Source organism: Prionailurus viverrinus, chromosome D2 (assembly GCF_022837055.1).
Source record: "Prionailurus viverrinus isolate Anna chromosome D2, UM_Priviv_1.0, whole genome shotgun sequence".
In the NCBI taxonomy this organism is placed as follows: Eukaryota; Metazoa; Chordata; class Mammalia; order Carnivora; family Felidae; genus Prionailurus; species Prionailurus viverrinus.
The window spans coordinates 61488364-61511000 of NC_062571.1; the positions used below are offsets into that span (position 1 = coordinate 61488364).

The 22637-nt window shown below is 51.6% G+C and overlaps 1 protein-coding gene across 6 annotated transcripts in view; it reads left to right on the forward strand.

Moving 5' to 3' along the window:
* SUFU (SUFU negative regulator of hedgehog signaling) overlaps positions 1–22637 on the forward strand; it is a 125069-nt gene that overhangs the window by 90382 nt on the left and 12050 nt on the right. For 5 of the 6 annotated variants that reach the window (XM_047824697.1, XM_047824698.1, XM_047824699.1 and 2 more), the window contains exons 9-11: positions 10759–10893; positions 12731–12869; positions 21621–21689. In XM_047824697.1, coding sequence (XP_047680653.1) covers positions 10759–10893; positions 12731–12869; positions 21621–21689 — 343 coding nt within the window. The remainder of the gene's footprint in view (positions 1–10758; positions 10894–12730; positions 12870–21620; positions 21690–22637) is intronic. The other variant, XM_047824701.1, reaches the window with a different exon arrangement.

Sequence of the window (22637 nt, forward strand, 5' to 3'; positions counted from 1 at the left end):
TATCCCCCTTTTATAGGTGAGGAAACTGAGGTACAAAGAGGCTAGTAAGTAACTTGTCCAAGGTTAGAAAAGGGTGGAGCTTAGGGCAGTCTTCCCTACTTGTGACCTTCCTTACCCCATTCTCAGGGACCGCATGAGGGACACACAAGGCTGAGGTACTAGTGACCCTCATTGGGGGACCTCATCTAACTAGTTGGAGCAGGACTAGGAACCTCTCACATGACACTGAGGACAAGACTGAGTCCCATGTTAGAAGCTTACTATGCTTATTTAACTCTAGGGAGGACATGTGGTCAGTTCGGTGCTTCCAAATCCCAGAGATAACGAGCTGTATCATATTTGGCTCGTTTATACCAGAATTACTTTTTGACACAAAGCCTAGTTTTCTTTATGTTCAGAAGCAAAACCAACCCTATCTCTCTGTCCCCTCTACCACCTCAGGGCTAGGGGATTTCTTTCTTCCTTTCTTTCTTTTGACCTTACTTCCTGCTTCCCAGAAAGGCAGGCCCCTCTGGGTAACCTGCTCCTCTCCCACTTGCGCTTGCCAGCCCTCCTCCCACCGCCTTCCTGGAAGGAGAGTCCTTGGCCCCTTTTGGGGCTTCTTTCAGGGTTTCACAACCCTTGCATTCCAGCCGTGAAATTTGTATCTGGCTTTTCCCAAGATGATCAGTTGAGAAAAGCCTCCTTCGGCTCACTGGCGCCTCCCTTCCCACTGCCCTCCCCGGGTGAGTTTGGGAAGCATGGGAAGCAACTCCTTTTGGCCACTGAGAGCCTGGCTTAAGGACTGTGCCTGCCGGCAGTGGTAGGGACCTGAGGGGGAAAAGAGGCCCCGGGCTGCTTCTCTGTCTGAGGTTGCCTGGACTGTTCTGTGGAGTTTGGACTTTGCTCCCTAGCCTCTCGCAGGGACTCAGAGGATGTGTGTGGTCAGGTGCACTGGGTGGGGAGCTTTGCATTTTCATAAACTTCTCTGATGCTGGGAACCTGCAGCAGTGTTCCAGGACCTCCCCCTCTCTCTGCCAGGGTCTCACTTGACTGAGGTTGGAGGACCTTTACGAAGCTCTCTGGGTCGCATACCCTCCCACAGAAGGGCAGGCCTCATGCGTGTGTGTACATATGTGTTGGCAGGGGAAGGTTCCTGACTGTGAGAAAACCACTTTGTAGTTGAGGCATCTTTAAAAAGCAAACTAACCATCATTTCTGAGCCAAGTTTCTCAGTCTTCTGGGATCATGCCAGCGGCTTTTAAGGCTTTTTTTTTTTTTTTTTCATTTTTGCTTTTTTGCCTTAATTTCCTGAAGAATTAAGGTTTTTAGCATGAATTCTCTGGTTGTGACAGTCTCCACTGCACAACCCCCCAACACACACACGCGTGCACATATATTTCTCCCCACTTTTATGAGTGTCTCTGCTCCCATCTGTTTGCCTTTTGGATGGAGTGACTTTGCTGCCTCTGTTCCCATCTTGAATAGCTTATAACCTGGCCAGGGAGTCATCCTTTAGAGAAACTTGTGTTTTGTTTTGCTCACCCTATGAGGTCTGTGATGATTCACTAGGAGAAGAAAATATCTAGTTTGCATCTAGTGAATCGGGTGAAGGAAGGTGAGTTTCGGTCCGGGAAAACAGCTGGGCCATCGGGGCGCAGGGCTCACGTGCAGGGCAGTTGTGGGTGACCCTGCTCAAAGGATCCATCACATCAGTGCAGCGGCCAGCCCAGAGCCTGAGTCTGTCACGTTGGCTTCCTTCACCACTCCCACGCTGGGGAAGTACGGTTGTTTTCACTGGGGAGAAAACCCAGAAAGAAACAGCCCTGCTCACAGGGCCCCAGCCAGGCTCCGCAGGGCTGATGGGAGGAAGGGCCCAGGCCTCTGTGATCCACGCATGTTGTGCTAAGTGCCTGCTTTTGTGTGCCTTTCTCAGAGACAAACATTTGAGAGGACAGAACAAGGGGCCCCACAGCAAATCCGGCCCAGGCCGATTGGTGTTTGAACTCCTTGCTCTGCTCCACCATCCCAGAGACATGGAGCCGTGGCCTCAGAGTTCATGGCCAGCGTGTTGAATCCTCAGTCTACACTGCATCCCCCTTCTTCAAGTTGCACAATCAGGAGTATTTTTATCGCCCATCTTTGATCCTCAGTGTCACCCAACACTTCAGCAGTGAGTCACTTCTCCAGGGAAGGGAAAAGGAAGGCTCGAAGGTGAGAGCTGGAGAGAGGAAATGACTCAGTGTCTCAGAAAACAGAAAGCCAGGCGTTCTGGTGAGAGTGGGCTCACTCAGGAAAGCAGGCATCCTCATCTCCCACTCAAGTTGGGGGGCTGGGCAAGGGGGCGGGGGTCCCTGGTGCCCAGAGGAGTTAATGGTTGCTGAAGGAATCCCCTCACCATCATGGCAATTTTGCTCACTCACTCTTCTTTGGTCACACCCTGCCCCGCTGTTCCATCGTCAAGTCCTGCCCTTGGGGTATTCACGGTGAAAATACGGTTCTTTATCATTTGGCTACTGGTGTTTACCAGGTGATACAGCCTTGGGCTTAGTAGTAGCTGTGGAGGTAAACTAGTGCCTTTACCCCGACCCCACACCTATACCCTGTCCCAATCCTGCCCTGAAGGGGGACCTTCAGCTGGTTTTTTCTCTGGAAAGTTCAGAGCTTTCGTCAGCAGCCTGAAAGCAAAAGGAATAATCTCCCAGGCTAGAGGCGGAAGCCAGAGGTTGGGCTGGGCTCCGCATGCCAAACCCGCTTCACTATTGAATAGTTGCCAACTCTGATGCCCTGGTTCCCACTCCCGGGCATCTCCAAGGGGGAGGCCCCGAGTCGTGTGGCCAGTGCAGATGTCACCACTGTCACGGGACTGGGGTTGTGGCTAAAGGGAGCCTCAGAGGTTCAGCTGCTTTCCTTTCCATGCCTGCTGCCATTGATAGAATATGACCAATAAGTACCCTTAGGCTTAAATGAAAAAGTTAAGACTTTTTGATCTGAAGAGACCTGGGTGGAGAGGAAATATGGATACAGTTCTGTCGGTCTGTAAAGTGTGGGTAGGGTGAACAGAGCATGTGCCATAAACTATACAGTCCTAGAAATCAGGAATCTCTCTTGACACTGGAAGCAGAGAGTGTTTTAGGATATGTAAAAAGTCACCTTATGTAGTGGGAAGCATAAATATAGAATGTGTTACATAGACAGGTGGTAAAGAAATAAATGGAAAGATTTAGATCAATTCCTGAATTACCGAGGTGTGCATCTAAGCTGTCCCATACACCACCCCTCGCTGTTCCCACTACAGGAAGCATCCTGGGCTGGACAGGTTCTTGTGGCTGTGCAGGCAGTTTTTATCGAGCACTGCCGTGTGCCAGGCCCCGTGTTGTGGGCTGCTGTTGTCCCCGTTTGTACAAATTACAACACGGAGGCTTAGACAGATTTTATAACTTATCTAGGGTCAGTAAGCTGGGAATAATTGTCAGACCCAAGATTTGAACCTTGGATTGTTTGAGCCAGGCCTCTTCACCACTTGGGTGCTGCCTTTAAAAGAGGATAAAGTGGAGTGGGTTCCTGCCAATCATAGGAAAAAGTAACTGGAAAGTAGGCCTCGGAAGTTTATACACCACTGTACAGAGTAAAGCTGGTATTTTAGTTTGCCTCGAAACCCATGAGGGTAGCAGGTCAGCGGGCACTCTTTGAGAAAAGCACGCCCAAAAATACAGTGAACTCTGTTCACTATTCCAGCAGAATGAGTGAGGCATACAAGTGGGGTACAGGAAATGGGGTCCAGCATGGGAAAGAAGCAAGGGGAATCACCAGGGTGACGGTGAGGACAGCTGTGCAGCAAGAATGGAAGGTAGCCAGTTTGGAAGGACCTCTGGAGGAAGGTCTTTGAAAAGATAAAATTTAGGGGCACCTGGGTAGCTCAGTCAGTTGAGTGTCCGACTCTTGATTTTAGCTCAGGTAATGATACCAAGGGTCATGAGATTGAGCCCTGCATCGGGCTGAGCATGGAGTCTGCTGAAGATTCTCTCTGTCTCCCTCTGTCCCTCCTCCCTGCTCGCTCACTCTCTCTCTCTCTCTCAAATAAAATTTAATAAAAGAGATAAAATTGATAAATACTTGATGTATATGAGTGTCTTGGGGAAATCTCTAGACCATTGGTAGTTTAGGATTTAATTAGCAATAAACACAGTAGAAAACCAAGATTGTTGTTAAAACCAAGGAAAATAGAAAACTGCACCAGGGAAGTATACTTTACTAAGAGTAGACATCATAGTTGTAACAGGCTCAGATGTAAACAGCCTTGGTTTCATATAATAATGTAGACACTTTATACTGATCCAAACCAACTTACGATACAGTTCTCTTGGGAAGGTGGGAGGGCTGGAGTAGGGGACAGAAGAGAGCTAAAAGCTCATATTCCTTAGTAGGAAGTCAATAGGTAAAACCTGAGAGGGGAATATCGGGAAGTAGAAAGAAATAAAGTATATCAGAAATAACGAGGAAAACATCAAAAGAGTCAGCCTACAGAGAGGATTGTGGTTGTCTCCGAGGAGTGGGATGGGAAGACTGCTGCCTGTTGGAATGAACCTGCCAGGACTCTGTGACTCTCTAAACTTTAAAAAGAATCATAAGTAAAAGTCCAAGAAGTGATATTGTAGGAGCTGTTACAGCTCACCCCGTCCAGCGAAAGGAAAGGATAACCTATTCTCACTGAAAATCACAGAATTGGCACCAAGGCAGCCCTGGACATGTAGAGGCACTTCAGCTGCCCCAGCACCGGGCTGAGAGCTGAAGGTTAGCAGCCGGTAACTGCCCGACAGGTCTCCTGAGAGCAACTATCTTGGCATAAAGGGAACAGTGAGGGCCACTCGGCTGTGCACCTGATGCTGACCAGCAGTGGAGACGGATGGAGTGGAAGTGATAGGGTGCTGGAAGAGAGCATCTGGGCAGAGCGAGATCAGGAAGGAAAACCCTGTGCCCTGTCAGAGCAGTGCCAGGCCCGTCGTCCCCAGATGGAGGGTCCTCACAGCCTTTTAGGGGGTTTTGTTGGGTGTTAAGTAAAAGGGGGTTCCATGACTAAGGTTGGAAGATGCTGGCTTACATAAAATGAAACTGGCTGGTTTGCCCTCTGCAGTCCTCCTCAGAGTCTTCAAAGTGCTGACATTTTAGGTCTCTAACCTGAGACTCAGTGTGTTGCATCCGGCTCTTGCCACATCTGCTTTTCCAGCAGCTTCCCTGAAACTAAGATGCCATCAAATACCCTTTGGGAAGCCCTGCCTTGGCTTCTAGGAAGTAGGTTGTTTTTTTTTTTTTTTTAAGAGTTCAGGGAAAAAAATAGATGTGTCCTTGTGGCCTTGAAAGCCCAGAACGAAAGCCCACTCAAACGGATGGGAAGTTCTTAAGGAGAAATACTGTGGTTGTTATAGTTGGCGTCAGGAAGACCTGGGGATTTTGTCTCAGCCCATTATTCATTCACTGTGTGACCTTGGGCTAGTTATTTAAGTCTCTGAGTTTCAGTTTCTTCATCTGTAAAATGGGGAAAAGGATACCTCTTGACAGAGTTGCCATGAAAATGAAAGGAAGCAAAGTATATAAAGGGTCTTCGCGGGGACATGGCACCACGGTCTGCACTCAGTAAAGGGCCCCTCTTATTAGCATTGTGCCTAGTCCCCTGGAAACTAAAAGGAGGTGTAATACCTCCAGGGACCAGTACAGGTATGTAGAGAATCTTACTTAACTCAGATTTCTTGAAGAATTTGAACAAAATCTAGAAGGAGAAGTATGTTATACCAGCACAGACTATTAAGGAACGGGGTCAAAATAGGCTGAAACGCAAGAAGAACTGAGTCTTGCAACACAGTGCTGTGACCAGCAAAAAGGACTTTATTTTCTGTACTTCTGTTTGGAGCAACAAGAAGAAAACCTAAGCCCCATCGTTTGGACACAGTAACACAGAGAGAAAGCAAGATTTACTCCAGTTCTGTTATGCTTCCATCTCAAGAAAAAAAAAAAAATGGTTATCAGAGTAGAGTCACACAGGCATTGATGAGAAGATGGAAAGCCATGATTTCACACTGCCTGGTCCACATGCATTGTGCCCCAGAACACCAGGCGAATTGGCAGATGGGAGTTATGAAGCTGGTGTCCCCAACCTTTGAGGGAATAAGAAAAAGGTGTTGGCAGACTGAAAGCACTCAAAAGTTTCAAAATGCAAAAAGCATCTTGCACTCTCCAAACTAGTGAGCTTAGTGTCAGCCATCAGGGAAAATTCTGGACTAGATTATAAGGCAAACAGGCTGTGAATACTCTTTAAGAGGAACAGTGAACCCTGAGAGTTGGCATGGATTCACGAAGAATCAGAATCAGGCCTGCTGGACCATCCTCATCTATTTTTAGAAATAGTTATGGGGAGGGCTGGGGCGGGGAGGGGGGCACCCAGCTGACTCAGTTGGAGAAGCTTGAGACTCTTGATCTCAGGGTCATGAGTTTGAGCCCTACATTGGATGTAGAGATTACTTAAATGAATAAACAAATAAAAACTTTTTTTTTAATTCACCTTAAAAAAATAGTTACCTATTTCTACCTGATAGACAAAGGAAGTGCTATAGATCTATAGGTGGGGTTTAGCGAGACATTTTCAGAATGTCTTCTGACATCATTGTTGGCACGACAGAGGAATGTCCACAGAGCATCCAGGAGGGTGAAGGACTTGGTGATGGGACGGTTGGGCAAATTTATAATTGGTCGGATGAGCCTACCCAGAGAGTAATGATGTCAGTCTGTCAGCCTGTCTGCCTGACCCTGTCCTGTTCACTGTTTAATCAAAGCCTGGGATGAGAACATTGATGGTGAGTTTATCAGTTTTGTCAGTGACTTGAAGTCAGGAGGGAATGGCAGTATGATGGTTTCAGAAATACCTGGACTGCTTGAAACAGTAGCCAGATAATGCAGAGTCTGTCTCTCAGCTCCAACTAATCCACAGTACATACAAGATGGGGGAGAGGAGGTCTAGCGCAGACCATGGGAGAGAGCCTGAGGGAGATGTTGACAGAGGGTGTGCTGTAAGAGTTGGTAATATGACAAAGTTATAAAGAATAGACAATTTGATGACAGTTTTAATAGAAACAAAGTTTCCCAAACAAGAAAGCTCATAGTCCCTCTTTGATCTGCCCTGGTTAGACCACATGCTATATTTATTTCCACACACGACACTTCACTTCTGGACATGACACTCTGGCTTTGACGTGCTAGAGTAAACGCAAGGGAAAGTGACGTGGATAGCTGGAAGATTTCAGAGCCATGTCTTAAGATTATAGTTGAAAGTCAGAGCCACAGATACTGGAAAAGAGAAACTGATGATGGCCTGTGGGAGCAGCTTCAGGGATTTGAAAGGCTATCATGGGAGGAGAGATTAAATTACTTCTGGGTAGTTTGAGGTCCAGCAGATGAGAATTGCAGGAAGACCATTGTGCTTTGTAGAAGGAAGACGGCCCTGCCGGTACCTCCCCTTAGCAGAACAAAGGCCTCAAGGGTTTTCGTTGGCCTCTCAGAGGACCAGCAGTTGACCAGGGCCCACCGTGACTGCTCAGGGAGTCAGGAGCCCCTCAAACCCCATCTCAAAAGTCCCATCTCCCAAGCTGAGGGCAAGGACCTTTGTTCAGAAGTAAAGACTGATTTGGCAGAGGCAGTTGGTAAAGGCAAATAAGTCCCTATTAAGCTATCAGCATTCTTGCAGGAAGAGCAGACAGACTTCTAGAGGCAGCCCCCTGATCCAGCCCAGATATATTTTGAGCCCCTGCTACATCTCAGGCACCGTTAGATGCTTCATGCTGGTCATCTTGTTCAATCCCCATAACAAAAGCGTATTATTATTTATCCCCATCAAGAGGATACTGGCGCTTAGAGAGAGGGTTCATTATCTGCCTAAGGTCATGAGAGAGTCGAACCCAGCACTTACACGTTAGCCACTCTGCCACCTGAAGCAGTCCTTCACCCCCGGCCCCATATCCCTAGCAGTCCCCAGTGGGTGTAGGGCGTGCTTCCCTGGGAGCCCTTCTCCCTTCCAGCCCCCTGGAGCTCTGCCTTCTCTTCCACAGGGAGCTCAGGGCAAAAACAGCCCAGCTGAAAAATTAGGCCACGCTGGCGAGCACAGTACTTATTTTTTTATGACTAAGATTAAGCTGACAACCATGCAAAACATTGCAAACCTGTGTCGGCTGCAGATTTAATACCTCACCCAGCCACACAAATAATTCATGCTTCTGCATCGATGTCCAGAAAAAACAAATCAGCAAAAAGCTGGGCTCCTGCATGTGTGTGTGTGCGCGCGCGCGCGCGTGTGTGTGTGTGTGTGTGTGTGTGTGTGTGTGTGTAGCAGCCGCATTTCCATTGAAGCAGCATGCCGGAAATACCCAAGCCCCAGGATTGCAGATCTAGCATTTTGCAATTTTTTTTTTCTCTTAAAAGATTAAAGTACGTTTTCAAATGATTGAAGGTTGGTGGGAGGTGTAAATGTGGGCACTTGTCACATTAATTCTTCAGATGATTAAGTTCTTTTCCATTTCTTTAAAGCTGTTTGCAGTTGGGTTTGATGTCCTCGTTCCGGGTGAGTGTGTTGTAGCAGTTACCAAGGTGACTTTAGCTGACTTTCAACAATTTATTTTTCCCTCCAGCATGAGATGTCTCTAGCCCTGTGTGCTGTTGATTCTTCTCTCTCAGCCCTCCACCCCCCACCCCTACCCCAGTTGCTGTTCATCAGCATTTTGCCCATGCCAGAGAGGCGGGGATCCTCTAGTGGGCCCCATAGGCTCAGAGGCCCCGCCTGGCAGCCAGGCTTCAGCTCCTTTTGGGCACACGGTGGTATGTCTCTGGGCCCGTTGTCAGAGATGGCACAGGGAAGCGATTGTAAGAATGACACCCTGCCTCTTCCCCTTAAACTCACTCTGACCTCAGGCTTGTCACCTCACCTCTCTGAGCCTCCATTTTCCTCATCTGTGAAAGAAGGGTTAACCATAACCTATACAGGGGGTGCTTGCTGTGAGGACTCAGGAGTGAGTCTCTGGCCTCCTCGCTCTGGGGCAGAATAGGGCTGCTGTCTTCTGAGTTCTGCTCTTGTCTGGGCCCTGAGGGCACCCACTGCGATGTGGTGTTTGGTGGTAAGGGAAGGAGATCTAGCAAGAGGTCCTAGGCTCCCACACTGGCCTGCCACAGACCATCTCTGTGGCCTTGGACTTGTTTCCAGCTCTCTTTTGTAAAGGAAAGAAGTAGATTAAACCACCTCAGAGTTTCCTGCCAGTCTTGAACTTCCATGACCCGCTTGGCCGTACGTAGCATTTGTCTCCTTCACGGGTCTTGTGAAAGGGTTTGTCAAAAGAGAAGCTAGGGCAAAGGGCAGTTTCAGAATTCACTTTGGCAAACCAGAGGAAGGGACCACTTTGTGATAGAGCGGTTACATCTGGGGGTGGATCCACACAGCTGATGGGACTGGTCCCCGTTACCTCAAGGGCTTTCGTAAACCACTGCCTTGGCAGGACCCTGGCTGCCCCATGTCACCCTCTATCCTTTTGCCCGCTGACCTCACACCGTCCCTCTGGGGAGGGTCTCTGCCTGTCGGGGTGTCTCACTGGCCAAAGGCCCTAGCACCTCAGTGTCCCCGGTATGTGAGGAGGTTGGGCCTGCCCCTCACTGACTGCCTGACTGGACATCCTGGATGGCTCCTGCCCCTTGAATGATAAATAACTAGAGCTTCTTACCCAGTGTTTTGATGGACACTTGGGGAATTGTTCTGCGATTCACAGCCCAAACTAGGATCCGGCCTTTTGAATAGGATCAGTGGGTAACCCTCATTTCCGGCTGAGGCAGATTTGAGAGGCTGTCAGTGGGGGCAGCTGAATTTGAAAGAACATATCTTAGATTGCAAAGGGACCCCGTGGCCCAGTTGTGGGCAAGCTGTTGGCGGGAAGCAGGACAGGAGGGAGTGTGAGGCAGCAGTGACAGCTCACTGTGGCCAAGGCCACAGGCAGGAGGAATCTAGTACAGGGCCCCTGGGGCCTCAAAACCCAGCAGGATGGTGGCCTGGTTCTGCTGCCCAGCCAGGCCCACTGGTCTGACTCCTAAGAATCTGGTTTCCACCCCCTCACTGAGGATTGTATCATTTCCTGGTTAGATGAAGGATGTGTATGTCACTGCAGCTCCTAGCCATTAGCAGGAGCGAGCATGCTCAGAGCCTGCTGAAAGTCATAGCCTTTTCAGGGTCGGCTGGAAGGAAGTTCTTGGAGCCGCACCTTCTGGTACTCTAGCACTCCAGCTTTGGAGAACTTGGGAACTGAGACTCCAGGGTGGGGAGAAAGGGCTCCCAGATGCTCCTGCTGCTATATAGGGAAGAACAAGCCACTGCGAGGTAAACTTTTATATAGTGTATTGGCCAAAGATGAGGCTTTGGAACCCAATCTAACTTCGACCAGCTTCCAGCTCCATACTCCCTGGCAATGGGAGCTGCACAAGTTACTTAACTTCTCTGATCTTCCAATTCCTTATCTGTAAAAGGGATATAACAATAGTACCCACCTCATGGGGGTGTTGAGAGTAGTCAGTGAGAAGTGCTTTGCACAGCTGCTGGCATTTGGCCAGCACACGGTGAATGGTGGGTGTTGTTAACCACTATCATCAGTCACGGTCATTGTCATTATTCGGGAGCCCACCCTGAGAGACTCCCATCTTGCTCCTCCTTGTGGTATTTATTTACCTTGTGCTGAACCTGTCCCTGTGATTGCTTTGCAGAAGCCGCAAAGACAGCCTGGAGAGCGACAGCTCCACGGCCATCATTCCCCATGAGCTGATCCGCACACGACAACTTGAGAGTGTGCATCTGAAATTCAACCAGGAGTCAGGGGCTCTCATTCCCCTTTGCCTAAGGTGAGCCCCACAGCACACAGCTCGTCCTCAAGGAGCCACCGGGCCTATGCGTGCCTTCTCCCACACACCTGGGTGGAGTCTGGGACCCAGGGAGGGAGGAGAGCCAGTCGGGCAGTTCCATCTTGGGCCTGTGGGGGGGCCTGTGGACTCTGAACCAGCCTGTAGCCCACACTGTGTGGAAGAACACTCCTTTGTCCAGAGAGGTGTCCCTCCAGCCTTACTCTCTTCGGAAGGCTCAGTGGTCTCGGCAATCTCAGACGCCCCTGCCATCCCACAAGCCCAATGTCAGTAGCACTGGAATAGCAGGGCAGGGCTCTGGTGGGTCGGGCTCTATTTTCTTCTTCTTGTTGCTTTTCCCATGCATAGCGCTCAGTTCTCCAAACCCAGTGGCCAGCACAACAAACTCCTTGAGGGACCAAGAAGCCCAGCTGTGTCCTTTCTGCTGCTGTCCACAGTGCCAGAAAACCCAGCCCTGTGGCCAGCATTCAGCTCTCTGTTTGGGGATGCTGCACTGCGCTGAATCTGTTCAGCTGGCTTCTTGCATAGCCCTTGGGGTTTCCACCCTCACTTTTATAGCAGGGGAGGCGACCAGAATAACTCTGAACTCAGACAACATGACAAGGAAGAACGGGGTTACCCTGGTTTGGTCCCTCCCCACTGAGCCCAGAGCCTGAGAAAAGAGTTTGGATGCTAACCAACCTTGGCCAACCACCCTGGGCAGCAGGGCAAAGATAGCAAGTGGTCAGAACGAACAAGGGCTGGAAAGACCCCCCCACCAGGACCCCAGCCATTTCCTCCCCAGCTCCCTCTCTGGCCCAAGCTCAAGATCTTTAGACTGGTAAAGGGTTAATCCAAGGCAGCCTGAGAAAGCAAAGGGGCAGGCTTTGCTTCCTTTGCTGAATGGCATCTCTGGCTCACTAGTTGTCCCTGCCTGCCCTTCCCCCAGGTGTATTTCCAGACTGGGGATTAATAGGAGCTTCTTGTGGCTCCCTCAGAGTGACCCTATTTGGCTTCAGCTTTGATGATGATGATGATGGTGATGATTATGATTTACGATTTATTTGTTTGTTTTGAGGTATGCTTGTGGCCTTGGGGCTAGCCTTTTTTTTTTTAAGTTTATTAATTTATTTTGAGAGCGAGCATAAGTGGGGGAGGGAGGGAGAGAGAGAGAGAGAGAGAGAGAGAGAGAGAGAGAGAGAGAGAGAGAAAGAATCCCAAACAGGCTCTGCAGTGTCAGCACAGAGCCTGATGTGGAGCTCGAAGCCACACACAGCGAGATCTTGACATGAGCTGAAGTTGATGCTTCACTCACTGAGCCACACAGGTGCCCCGGGGCTAGCCATTTTGTTCTTGTGGGAGGTCCCAGGAGCAGGTGGCAGACACTGCCCTGAGCACAGGAGTTGTGCTGCGAAGGCACTATGCCATCCTCCCTGGGGCTTGGGAAGTTTGTTTAGGTACTGCTTCACCCCGACCTTCAAAGTAAAGGGGGACATGACCCTGCTCTTAGTTCTGGGCATGGCCTTGGGCATATTGCTAGCTGCCTTCTCTAGTCTCAGTTTCCTCACCAGGACGTGAAGGAGGTGTACTCCACTGCCCCTGCAGGCCCTTTGAATGCTGATCTTGTGTCTCTGCTAGCTTTGAGCACTTCGGAAGAATGGCAGTAGAGAACTCGTGAGAGGTTTCTCTTGGACCGTGTTTGGTTACAGTCCCCTGTTGGCGGGCAGGTGGGCAGTCCGGAGGGCATTTGCCAGGCACCCTGTCCCAGGGAGCACAGCCCCCACAGTCCCTGAGCCTTGGCCAGGCCTGCTGCTCACTGTCTCTGTGTTCCTACTCCCAGGGGCAGGCTCCTGCATGGACGGCACTTTACGTATAAAAGTATCACAGGTGACATGGCCATCACATTTGTTTCCACGGGAGTGGAAGGCGCCTTTGCCACTGAGGAGCACCCTTACGCAGCCCATGGACCCTGGTTACAAGTGAGAGGCTCCTTTTCTTTCCCTACCTTTTTTTTCCCCCTCCCTACCTTGTCTTCCGTGGGCTCTTCCCACACCTGCCTCCCCCTCCCCTCCCTTGGCAGCTGTTGTTGACTCCCTTCCAGAAGGGCTGGTTATGGGAAACCATGTGGAGTGTGGATGCTGCTGCCTATCCCATCAGCTGTAGTACTTCCTGGCCTCTCCACCATCCCCTGAGACACCAGGGGTAACTCTCTAGGCTCTGGCCATTGGTTTGCCATGGAAATCTAGGTTTGAGAGGTACCAGACTTTCCGCACCCCGGGTAAACCAAAGTCCAGGAAACCAAGGGTGAAGCAGGATAAGATGGAGTCTGGAAGCCACTTGCAGGTGCCTCTGTGGAAATGCCACCAGAACTCCTAGAGAATGGACGTGTGGACCTGGACTGGGGCTGGGTTGGGCAGGCCTCAGCAGACAGAGCCTCCCTACTCCCCTCATCTAATGGTTGCCCTGTTCCTCCTAATGGAAACCCAGCTTTTCTGCACAGAAACCTGCTGGCTTGTCCAGAACACTTTGTCCTTCCTTTGCTCTTCTGGCTGGAGCACAGCTTCAGAGCCACTGCCAAGTGGGGTGCTGGGACCTGAGAGCCACAGGCCTCCTTCCAGCCCCCACCCCTGTCCCAGGTCTATAACTGGTGCTTGGCTGGTCCAGCACACTCCCAGATGTATTAGGGGAACATTGTTTTTTTCTTTGTTTGTTGGGTGCGTGGGAGGAAGAAAACTCTACCTTACCTCTCTGAGGAGTATCAAGAAAGGGGATCCGACAGTAATTCAGAAATTGACTGTGCCCTGTTTATGGTATATGGAAGGATGGTTATAGTAGCGGGGAAGAGAATTATGCTGGTTTTGTGGGGTTAACCCTGTCTGGGGGGGTCTGTGAAACATACTTAACTGTCGATGTGGGCGTGTGTGTGTGTGTGTGTGTGTGTGTGTGTGTGTGTGTGTGGTTGAGCTTGCCCCTGAATTTCTCCTCCTTCAGGCCAGCCCTCCCTGCCGCCCCCCTGCACAAATACTAACCCTTAATTAAAACAAACAGCAAACAAAGAATACCAACCACACTCCTCAGACTAAGTGAGGAAGAAATGGAAGCTAGTGCTTTAGAAATATTGTGTTCCATAAATTATCTTGCCTTTTTCCACTGTTGTTATTACATTGTTTCATAACAAAATTACTTTGAACCATAAAGTTATAAATACATTTTAAAAGTCCCACTTGGTAACATTAGATTTCTGTCCATGTGGTGTTGGTAGTTACTGTAGCAAAAGCTCTGAAGTGTAACATTTGAAACTAGCCCAGCACAAGTGGAAAGGGCCTCCCCGCCCCCCACCGCCCCACCCCAGCTATGTCCCAGGAAGCCAGGCTGCCTCTTGCTGGTAAGGAAGGGGGAGGTGGGGACCCAGCAGAAGGGTTAACAGGTCATCATTCCCAGTAGATGACTGTGCTGACAGGTCTCAGAAGTGTCCTCAGATGGCATTTGTGTGTATTGGAGGTTCAAGCACATTTTCTTGGGAAAGTAGGGACCAGGGTCTCCCCAAACTCAAGAAGAAATTACCCCCAGTACGTTTTACATCTTCAACTCTGAACCTGTCCTTAGAGTCTTGCCATCCCCCTTAGAAAGTCTTCTCACCCTGAGGAGGGGTTGGTCAGCATCTCCATTCTCATCAGCCTAGGAGCCCCAGCCCCCAGAGGACTCAGCAGGTGTCATGATGCCCCTCAGGGCCCCCAGAGTTCTGAATCCAACCGCTTATCCACGGGCTACTGGCGTTGTACTCCCAGCCCCACTCCCCTCACCCTGGGGCAGCCCCCTCAAGGGAGCTGAAGCACTGGGCACGGCCCCTCCCATGCACTGTTGCCCAGGGAACTGGAGCGGTGGGAACCAGCCGCTAGCCTCGGCATGTTTCAATAAAGTTGCTGTGCTGGGGAGCTGCTTAATCAAAGGCCTGTGTTATGGGCTCATTAGTGTGGTCCAGCACGGGCCAGCTCACAGGGGAGCTCCTAGGAAGGCTGGCTGGGGCCCCATTCCCCAAGCCTGCACCCTCACTCACCAAGGGGATTCTCAGGCCCAAGGAGCCCTGGGAAACCCTCTGCCCGTACCCCCCACTCTCCATCCGCCAGTCCTCAGCCATGGAGCCAACACCCAAACAGCTCTCCTCCCTGCCCTCAAAGCAGTCAGCACTTTCTGCATCTGACTGCCAGTTCGCCTTCCCCTTTAGGGTCTTGCCACTGTGGTCACAGGCAGCTGCCTAGCTTGTGGGAACCTGGGCTTGTAATTACTTGTGGGCCTCTGGGGCTCCCTCTGGGGTTGGTTGTCTCCCCAGGAGTCTGCAGGACCTCTTGGAGGCCTGGGATTAGGCTCATTACCAAAGAGGGGCCTCTCCACTGGACCAAGAAGGGCCCCAAGCCCCTCTGGAGGGAGTTCTCCAACACAGAGAAGACAGCCCCCCGCTGCAGGCATCTCTTGCGTGTGCTCCCAGGATCTGGGGTGTCTCGTTGGCCTCTGTGTGCCAGGCCTGTTAGGGACAGAGGAGCAGGAAGGAGCTGAATGCGGCAGGCCCAAGAACGTGAAGAGCTCTAGACTTCTGTTTTCTTGGCTGCTGCTTGAACTCTCCCTGTTGATCCCAGCTGAATGGGGAGGGGCTGGGATGACTTTCTTACATCAGCCTCAACAGCCTTGGAAGCCCTGCTCCCAGCCTTGGCACCTTGTTCTGGCTACCAGCCCGGGCCTGTTATCTCTTGGGGAAAAGGCATGGCAAAGACACCCCACATGGGGGAAGAGTGACAAAGGAGAGGCTGAGGGGAAAAGGCAGAAGGTGAGGGAATCTGGGCCCTCACTGGAGTGTGCAGAGTGGCCCCACACAGGCCTCCACACCCACCTTCTCCTGGGCCTGCACCTACCCTCTATGCTCCTTCCCTTCCCCCACTCTCCAGCCGCAGGAAAGTCAAGGCCCCAGCCCAGAGAAAGGCAGGGCCGTCTGCAACCCCAGGGTGAGCTCAGTGGACACTCCCTGCTTCCTGGAGGAGCTGGAGAGTCAGGAATCCTGCACCAATTCCATAGGCTTCTCAGTTTCCGGAGGTCAACACCTTGACTCCATCTGCCCTACCATCTGCTGTTTTCATCCTCGTGGAGATTGTAAAGCCTGTCAGCCAGCTCCAGAGCTTTTCGGGAGGGTCTCCAGGCCCTGGGGGAGGCCTGCCAGCATCCTCTCTTGCACACCTTCCCCCAGCATTCCACATCCCGGTAGCTTTAACAAGCCTCTCTCCCTTGAGGCTGTCAACATTGGGTTGTTAGTCTTCTGAGCAGGAGCCCAGCCCAGAACTGAGTCGTTCATCTATCCCCAGCCAGGGTTGATCTGAAGGGGGGAGAAGTCAGCCCCAGAGGTCACATGGAGGTCATATCACCAAATATGAGAATATTTTTTTAGGCCCTGCAATGCTTTCTCAGCTGTGTGGTGTCTGATATAGCTCACCCAAGTGGAGCCCCCATTCCCAGCCGTTCCTGCCAGCCCTGATGGGAGGCTCTGGCCTCAGGACACGATGCCCAGCTGCTGTTCCGAGTGGGCTCGCCGCTCCAGGCCAAGTTTGGGAATCACTACTGGGCTCTCGTCCTAGCCCAGTGGCTGACTCACCACTGTCCTCTGGACAAGCCCCCGCCTTCTGTCCTCATCCACCCATTTGGACGTTGTGTGGAAGACACTTGGCAGTCCCTGGCCCAGGCCCTGGGCAGCTCCTCTCCCGTGCCTCTACTGTTTCTCCTTCTTCTGGTAAACCTGGCCACAACCTGTTCTCCCTGGAGACGTTTGCCATCCTGGGACCTCACTGTCCCAGGGTACACCCATCAGGGTTTAAATCCTAGCACTGTGCCTGGGGAGTACAGCACCCTCCCTTTAGGAGAAGACTGTGATGGCCCACTCTGCCCTCACAAGCCGGCAACCAGAGCAAGAGGGCTCTGAGCCTGCTCCTGGCCACCAAAGCCAACTTCTCACCACCCACTGAGAACAGGAAATGAGCGTGTGCCACACACACCTCTGCCCCCAAGCCTGGGGGGTCTCCAGGCTGTTTTCCGGCTTTCGTCTGGCCTGTTGGAGTCTGGGGAGGGGGGTGGACACAGACCGGACTGCTTCCTCGTTCTGCCTCCTCCTCGGCCATTGTGGGTGCCAGAGCAGCTCCTTGGCAGGCCTTACCCTGTAAACAACACATTTCCGCCTCCGAAAGAAGGAAAGAGAGGGAAGAAGAAAGCCAAACTTGTTGGGAAGCAAGAACAACGTGTCAACACGAAGAGCAAACAGGGCCCCGGACAAAGTGTGGATTGTCGTATCAAGGGGAAGGAGTGGGCATTGTCAACGCTGTTTGCAGACTCAGAAATAGCACCAACCACAGACGTTTGAATCAGATCTGCAGCAGCTGGGCTCCTGTCTGTGGCACAGCAGGGCCTGCCCAGGGCAGGCCCCGTGAAAGATTACTTTTTGGGTTCCTTGTGGACCTTGCTGGGGTTTGGGGAATTGGGAGATTATTGACAACCCTCCCTCATCACCAGCCAGCCAGGTTGTCCTAAGGCACCTGGTGTGAGCACTTGGAGTAAGCTGCCATCTGGATTCCAAGCCCCCTTTCTGACCAACAGTGGGGGTTGGTAGTGGGGAGCAAGGAGCCACTGCTCCCCTCACATCTTGGCCAAAGAGAAGGTGTTGAAGCTGCAGCCACCAACTCACCCCTGTTGGTTAAGCCTGCGCCCAAACCCCCTTCCCCTGTGAGCCTGGTTATTTCCCACCCATGATCCCCTGGGGTGCCTCAAAAGTGCAGATGCCTTGGCCTTGCCAGGATATTCCAATACTGAAGGTCTGGATGGCATCTTCATATTTTCAGAAGCTTGCCAGGGGAGTTTGCTGTTCAGATTGGTTGGTGGGAGCTTTCTCCTCTCACCAGAGAGCCTCCTGCCTCCAAGGGCTGGTTATACAGAAACCTAAGCATTTTATGCCCAACTCATGGGGACCACGTGTTACTGAGTGCTGTTATTATTTTCAGTATTATTACTGTTATTTCTACTGCTCTTTTCTGGGTTAGAGTAAATGTTCCCTTATGTATGCATTCACTAAGCTGGCCTGGAAATTTGCCTTGCTGTTCCCACTTGGAAACCATCTTTGGGCATGGTTTGCCTTCCTTTCCAGTTGGCCAACTCAATTTTTGAGCAGCTGGGTGTCTATGGTACTCAGCCGTCTTGAGCTAATCAGGGTTGTTCTTCTCGAGGAGATATAGGTCTGGCTGGGGTTAGGACGGCTGGTTTTCCAGGCCATCGGTAGAAGCCAAAGTCACCTTTACCTCCCCTTTCAGAGGAGAGAGAGAAGAGTTAGCCGTGAGTAAACAAGGCTTCTAGAATTGAGGTATTTTCTCCAGACAGGAAAAAGAGTATCCTCTACCACCATGAGGTCAGATCGCTGTTCTAAAGTCCAGGAGCCTTGTCTCCTCTCGACACCGGCTCGTCTGCAAAATGGGGTGATAGTTACCGCCTTTGCGGGACTGCCAGGAGGGTTCCGTGAAACGATACCAGTCAAGCGCTTAGCCCAGTGCCCCGCACATGGAGGAGGCACCACTGCTTCTGCCACTGGTGGTGTTATCATTGCCACTGTCTTCATAACCATCCTGTTTTCATTTGTGGCAGAGCCAGGCAGCTCCACAGGGACCCAGTGAGCTTCAAGAGCCCCAAGCGTAGCATCGCAGGCTTTTCCCACAGTTGCATCACAACGGCGAGTCTGTTGCTCATGAGAGCGCCCAGGAGCTGCTCCGTCACAGTTGTCTATCTCCAGTGTCCTGTGGATAAGATCTGTTACCATTCTCAGCTCCAGGTCTGAAATATACAAAGAACAGGGCCTGCTTGTTCAATCCAAGCTTCTAAGGTTTAACTCCCAAAGGAAATTAAATTAGCTGCCTGCAGCTATGACAGTCTGTCGTGTTTCTTTGCAGGGAATGTCACCCTTAATATCATGCAGATCTTATGTATAATTTTCTCTGTTTAATTCTCTTAAAATAATGTGAAGTTTCCAGCAGGAACCAGCAAAGCACCAAAAGTGAAAATTGAGGAGTAACTAGGGGTTGTCCCCTTTTCTGGTCTTGCCATCCCTTCCGCCAGCCGGGTATAAAATGAGTCCACACACAGAGGGTACGCGCTTGGTGGTTGTTCTGCTAAAAGCCACCATAGCGTACCCTCTCTCCACCACCTATTCCAGACCTTTGTCACAGGAACTGGCTTAGGACGGAACTCCACGTTAGTGGGGTTGCCTTTCCCTTTGTCGAAAAATGGCTCTTTGGTGTCTCACTGGGTGGTCCAGTCCCGGTGAACCCTCCCCTCCACCTCAGCCCAGCACTATAGTCCCAGACCTATTTACCTTTCTGGCAGAAAGTCCCTCCCTCCAGATTATTTGTGGCTTAGAAATCAGCCCGGCCTGGCCCAGACTGGAGCCATTGTAATGTAATTGGGTTTTAGGTATGCTCGTGTTTGTGCTAGCATTTGCAGAGATGGCAGCAAGCCCCGGAAATGCCAAAACCATGAATGTGACTTTTGTACTCCTCCCGCAGACTGGCGATAACTGGTAGGGAAACTCTGGACTTTGAGAGGGGGGGACCCTGGGATAATGGAGGGGCATGGGCCCTGGCAGTGGGAAGACTGAGGTGTGATTAGGAAAGAGTCCCTGGAGTCTGGGAGTGCTCAAGGTGCACTTGGAAGAACAATGTGGGTGGGAGGCCCCCCCCCCCCCAAGTGGGCATTTCTCTCCACTGACTTTGCCTGTTTAAATCTGGTCTCTGCCCTCACCTGAGGCCTGAGCTCCTCAAACAGAAGAAAAAAAAAATTCGGTGAGATGGGAGCCAATGGTCAGAGCCGGTTTACTGCTGACTGTGGGCTTGCAGCCTGGGAGGATGTCCTTTGGCTCCCTGTCAACCAGGAGAGGGTGCATGTCCAGGTAGAGTGTAGACTGCTTTCATGCCTATGTCTCTGGGGCTCTGCCCAGGGCCAGGCCTAGCAGAGGCACCCAGGGAATGCTGTGGGATTGAACAGATTGATGGGCAGATGAGTGGAAGAATGAATAAATGTGTAAATGTTGTGGGGGGAAGAGCAGTACTTCGGGGATGACTTTAGAGTCCAGACACGACTGGGATATGGTCTTAGCTCAGCCACGCACAAGCCACGTGACATTGGGCAAATTACATAACCTGTCTGTGCCTCAGTTTCCTCATCTGTGAGGAGACTGAAGGAGATAAGATACACTGAGCAGTCAACACAGTGCCTGGTACAGAGGTGGTTTGCTCGCTCGGGGTCATTTTCTCATTCCTCACTCCCACCTCCATGCCATCAACTTCCTTCCTCTGGAGCCCTCCGTCCTCTGTGGTCCCCAGCAACCCTGCTTGCTGCTCTCCCACACTGCTCTGCCATTTTACTTCATCTCACAAGCTGACTGTGTTCCAAATATTGAAACTTCTCTTCTTCCCAGAGTGGACAACTCCCAGGGGAAACCTGAAGGGTATTTTCTCAAGTTCTCGATCCCCATCCTTCTAAAGGGGCTTCCCTCAGAAGAGTCACTCACCTTGGTCTTCACCCCATTGTCCTTCTTCCTCTGTGCCTCACCCAAAGTGTTCAGAGTTTGCTGGAGGAGGCAGAACAGAGGCAGGTGGACCCACAGCCTGGAGGGTAGGGAAGGGTCAGGTGTGGAGACCAGGAGGCTCCTGGACCAGCACAGGAAGGAAAAGGGTGGAGGAGAGAGTCAGGTTGGGAAGAGGAAAGACATCCTCAGCCTGGGCCCATTGTGGTGCAGGCCTGGTGTGAGCTTGACCTAGCTCTGCAGAGCCAGCCTGAGCCAGTTGGGGAAATGGCCCACCAGCTTGAAGAAGGCCTGTGAGGGTAGTGGTTGTGCCAGCTGAGTAGTGGGGCCAGGCTGTCCTGAACATCAAAGCATGAAGTGACAAGGCATCAGACTAGAGCAGTGAAGTGGGACAGCTGGGAGGTGACTTGGAGAAGAGGTTTCTCGAAGGAAGCTTTGGAGAGCTCAGTGGCTGAGTGAGCCCAGCAGGGCAGGGGTTTGGGAGCTTCCAGCTTGAGATGTGGATACTCCGGAGGGAAACGGGTTGAGAGCCCCTTTCCCATCTGTAAAATGAGAGAGATTGGTGCACAATCTGCAAATTCTCCGGCTCACACATTCTTGGATGTACCTTCTGGGGCATTTCTAGATTCCAGACGAGGCTTGTATTCCAAATCCAAACAGATTCCTTTTGTCCTACCAAGTGGGGGGTAAAGAGGAACATGTGAGCCCAGTTGGGCACGGAGGATGGTTGGCAATCTCTGTTCCCCAGCCATCAGCTTTTCTGTTTCCCCTCTGCTGCACTACCGCGTGCAGGGGGCCCGAACTGCCAAACAGGCTCTTTTCCTGCCCATTCCTTTGTCCCTTCTGGGGACCGGCAGTACCATTCTCCCACGTACCCACACCTTGCTTCCCCGTTGTCCTGTGACAGCCCTCCTTCACTGTCCTCCTCCCTCTGATATGGCAGGCTGGTGGGAGTTGGGGGGAAATGACAGTCAGGGATAAGCTTCCAGCACTTCCCTCTGTCCCTAGAACAGATCCACCACGGGCTCATATCTCCTCCGTGGCCAGAAGAAAGATCCACAGCTTGGCAGTTGGCAAAAAGACCATATATTAAGAAATAATAATAAAAGCCTGTCTTGTGCCTTCTTCCCAGATTCTGTTGACTGAAGAGTTTGTAGAGAAAATGTTGGAGGACTTAGAAGATTTGACTTCTCCAGAGGAAGTAAGCCTGTTTGATTCTCTCTAACAGCGGCTTCCAGTCTCCAGGAGCCTGTGTGTGTCTTTCCGTCTGTCTGTCTCCAAGGTGTGGGGATAGGCTGGAAAGGAGACCCTGGAGATGTTAAAAGGCTTTATTTCTGTCTTCCCACCACCCCCTGCCCCACCCCAGCTGCCATAAGGACACCCAGCAAATTGTCCAAATTGGTGGCTCCGAGAACCTCATTGAAGAGGCAGCCAGGGCCTTTGGGCTAGTGGTTCTCCTCAGCCCCTGCTGTTCCCTGGCAGGTTCTGAACAGAAAGCCCACGCCTGCTGCCAGAGAACATTCCACTGGGGAGTTCTGGTGGGCAGTAAGGGACTCCTGCTCTCGCCTCAGGCCACCCAGGAGCCAGCCTCCTTCCTTCTCCAGCCATGAGCTCTCCCTTCTTGGTCTGCCTCTTCCAGCAGGAGGAGCTGGCAGGCCAGGTGGGGGCTTGTGCCTTCCCTGGCTACTCATCTGGGGTACATGAATGGAGCCCATAATCCCCTTTGTTTTTCTTCCTTGTTCCTGGCATCCTCATTTGCAGGGACTTACCTCATCCTGGAAAGTCCCGTCCCCTCCCCCGGCCTCCTACTAAGCTGCACCCCAGTGGGATCTGAGCCTTCCTGGCCTCAATGCCCCATAGGTTAGTGGAACATTAGCAACCTAGCCAGGCCTCTGGAGGGCCGTCCTCTGCCTATGCGAGAGACAGACAGATGCTTCTATTGGCCTTTCTGCCGGGAAGTGTGTTTGGGGGAGAACTCCTTCACCTCCCAGCAGCCAGGCTTTCAAGCCAGAGGGAGGCCATGCAGGAGCTAGATTTCAGCCAGGGCTGGAGTTTACAGCTGCCAGGGCTCCCAGGGCCGTATCAGCCAGGACATGGTGGCCTCTGATGTCCACCAGGTGGAGGAGAGAACACAGGGTGAGACTGTCCT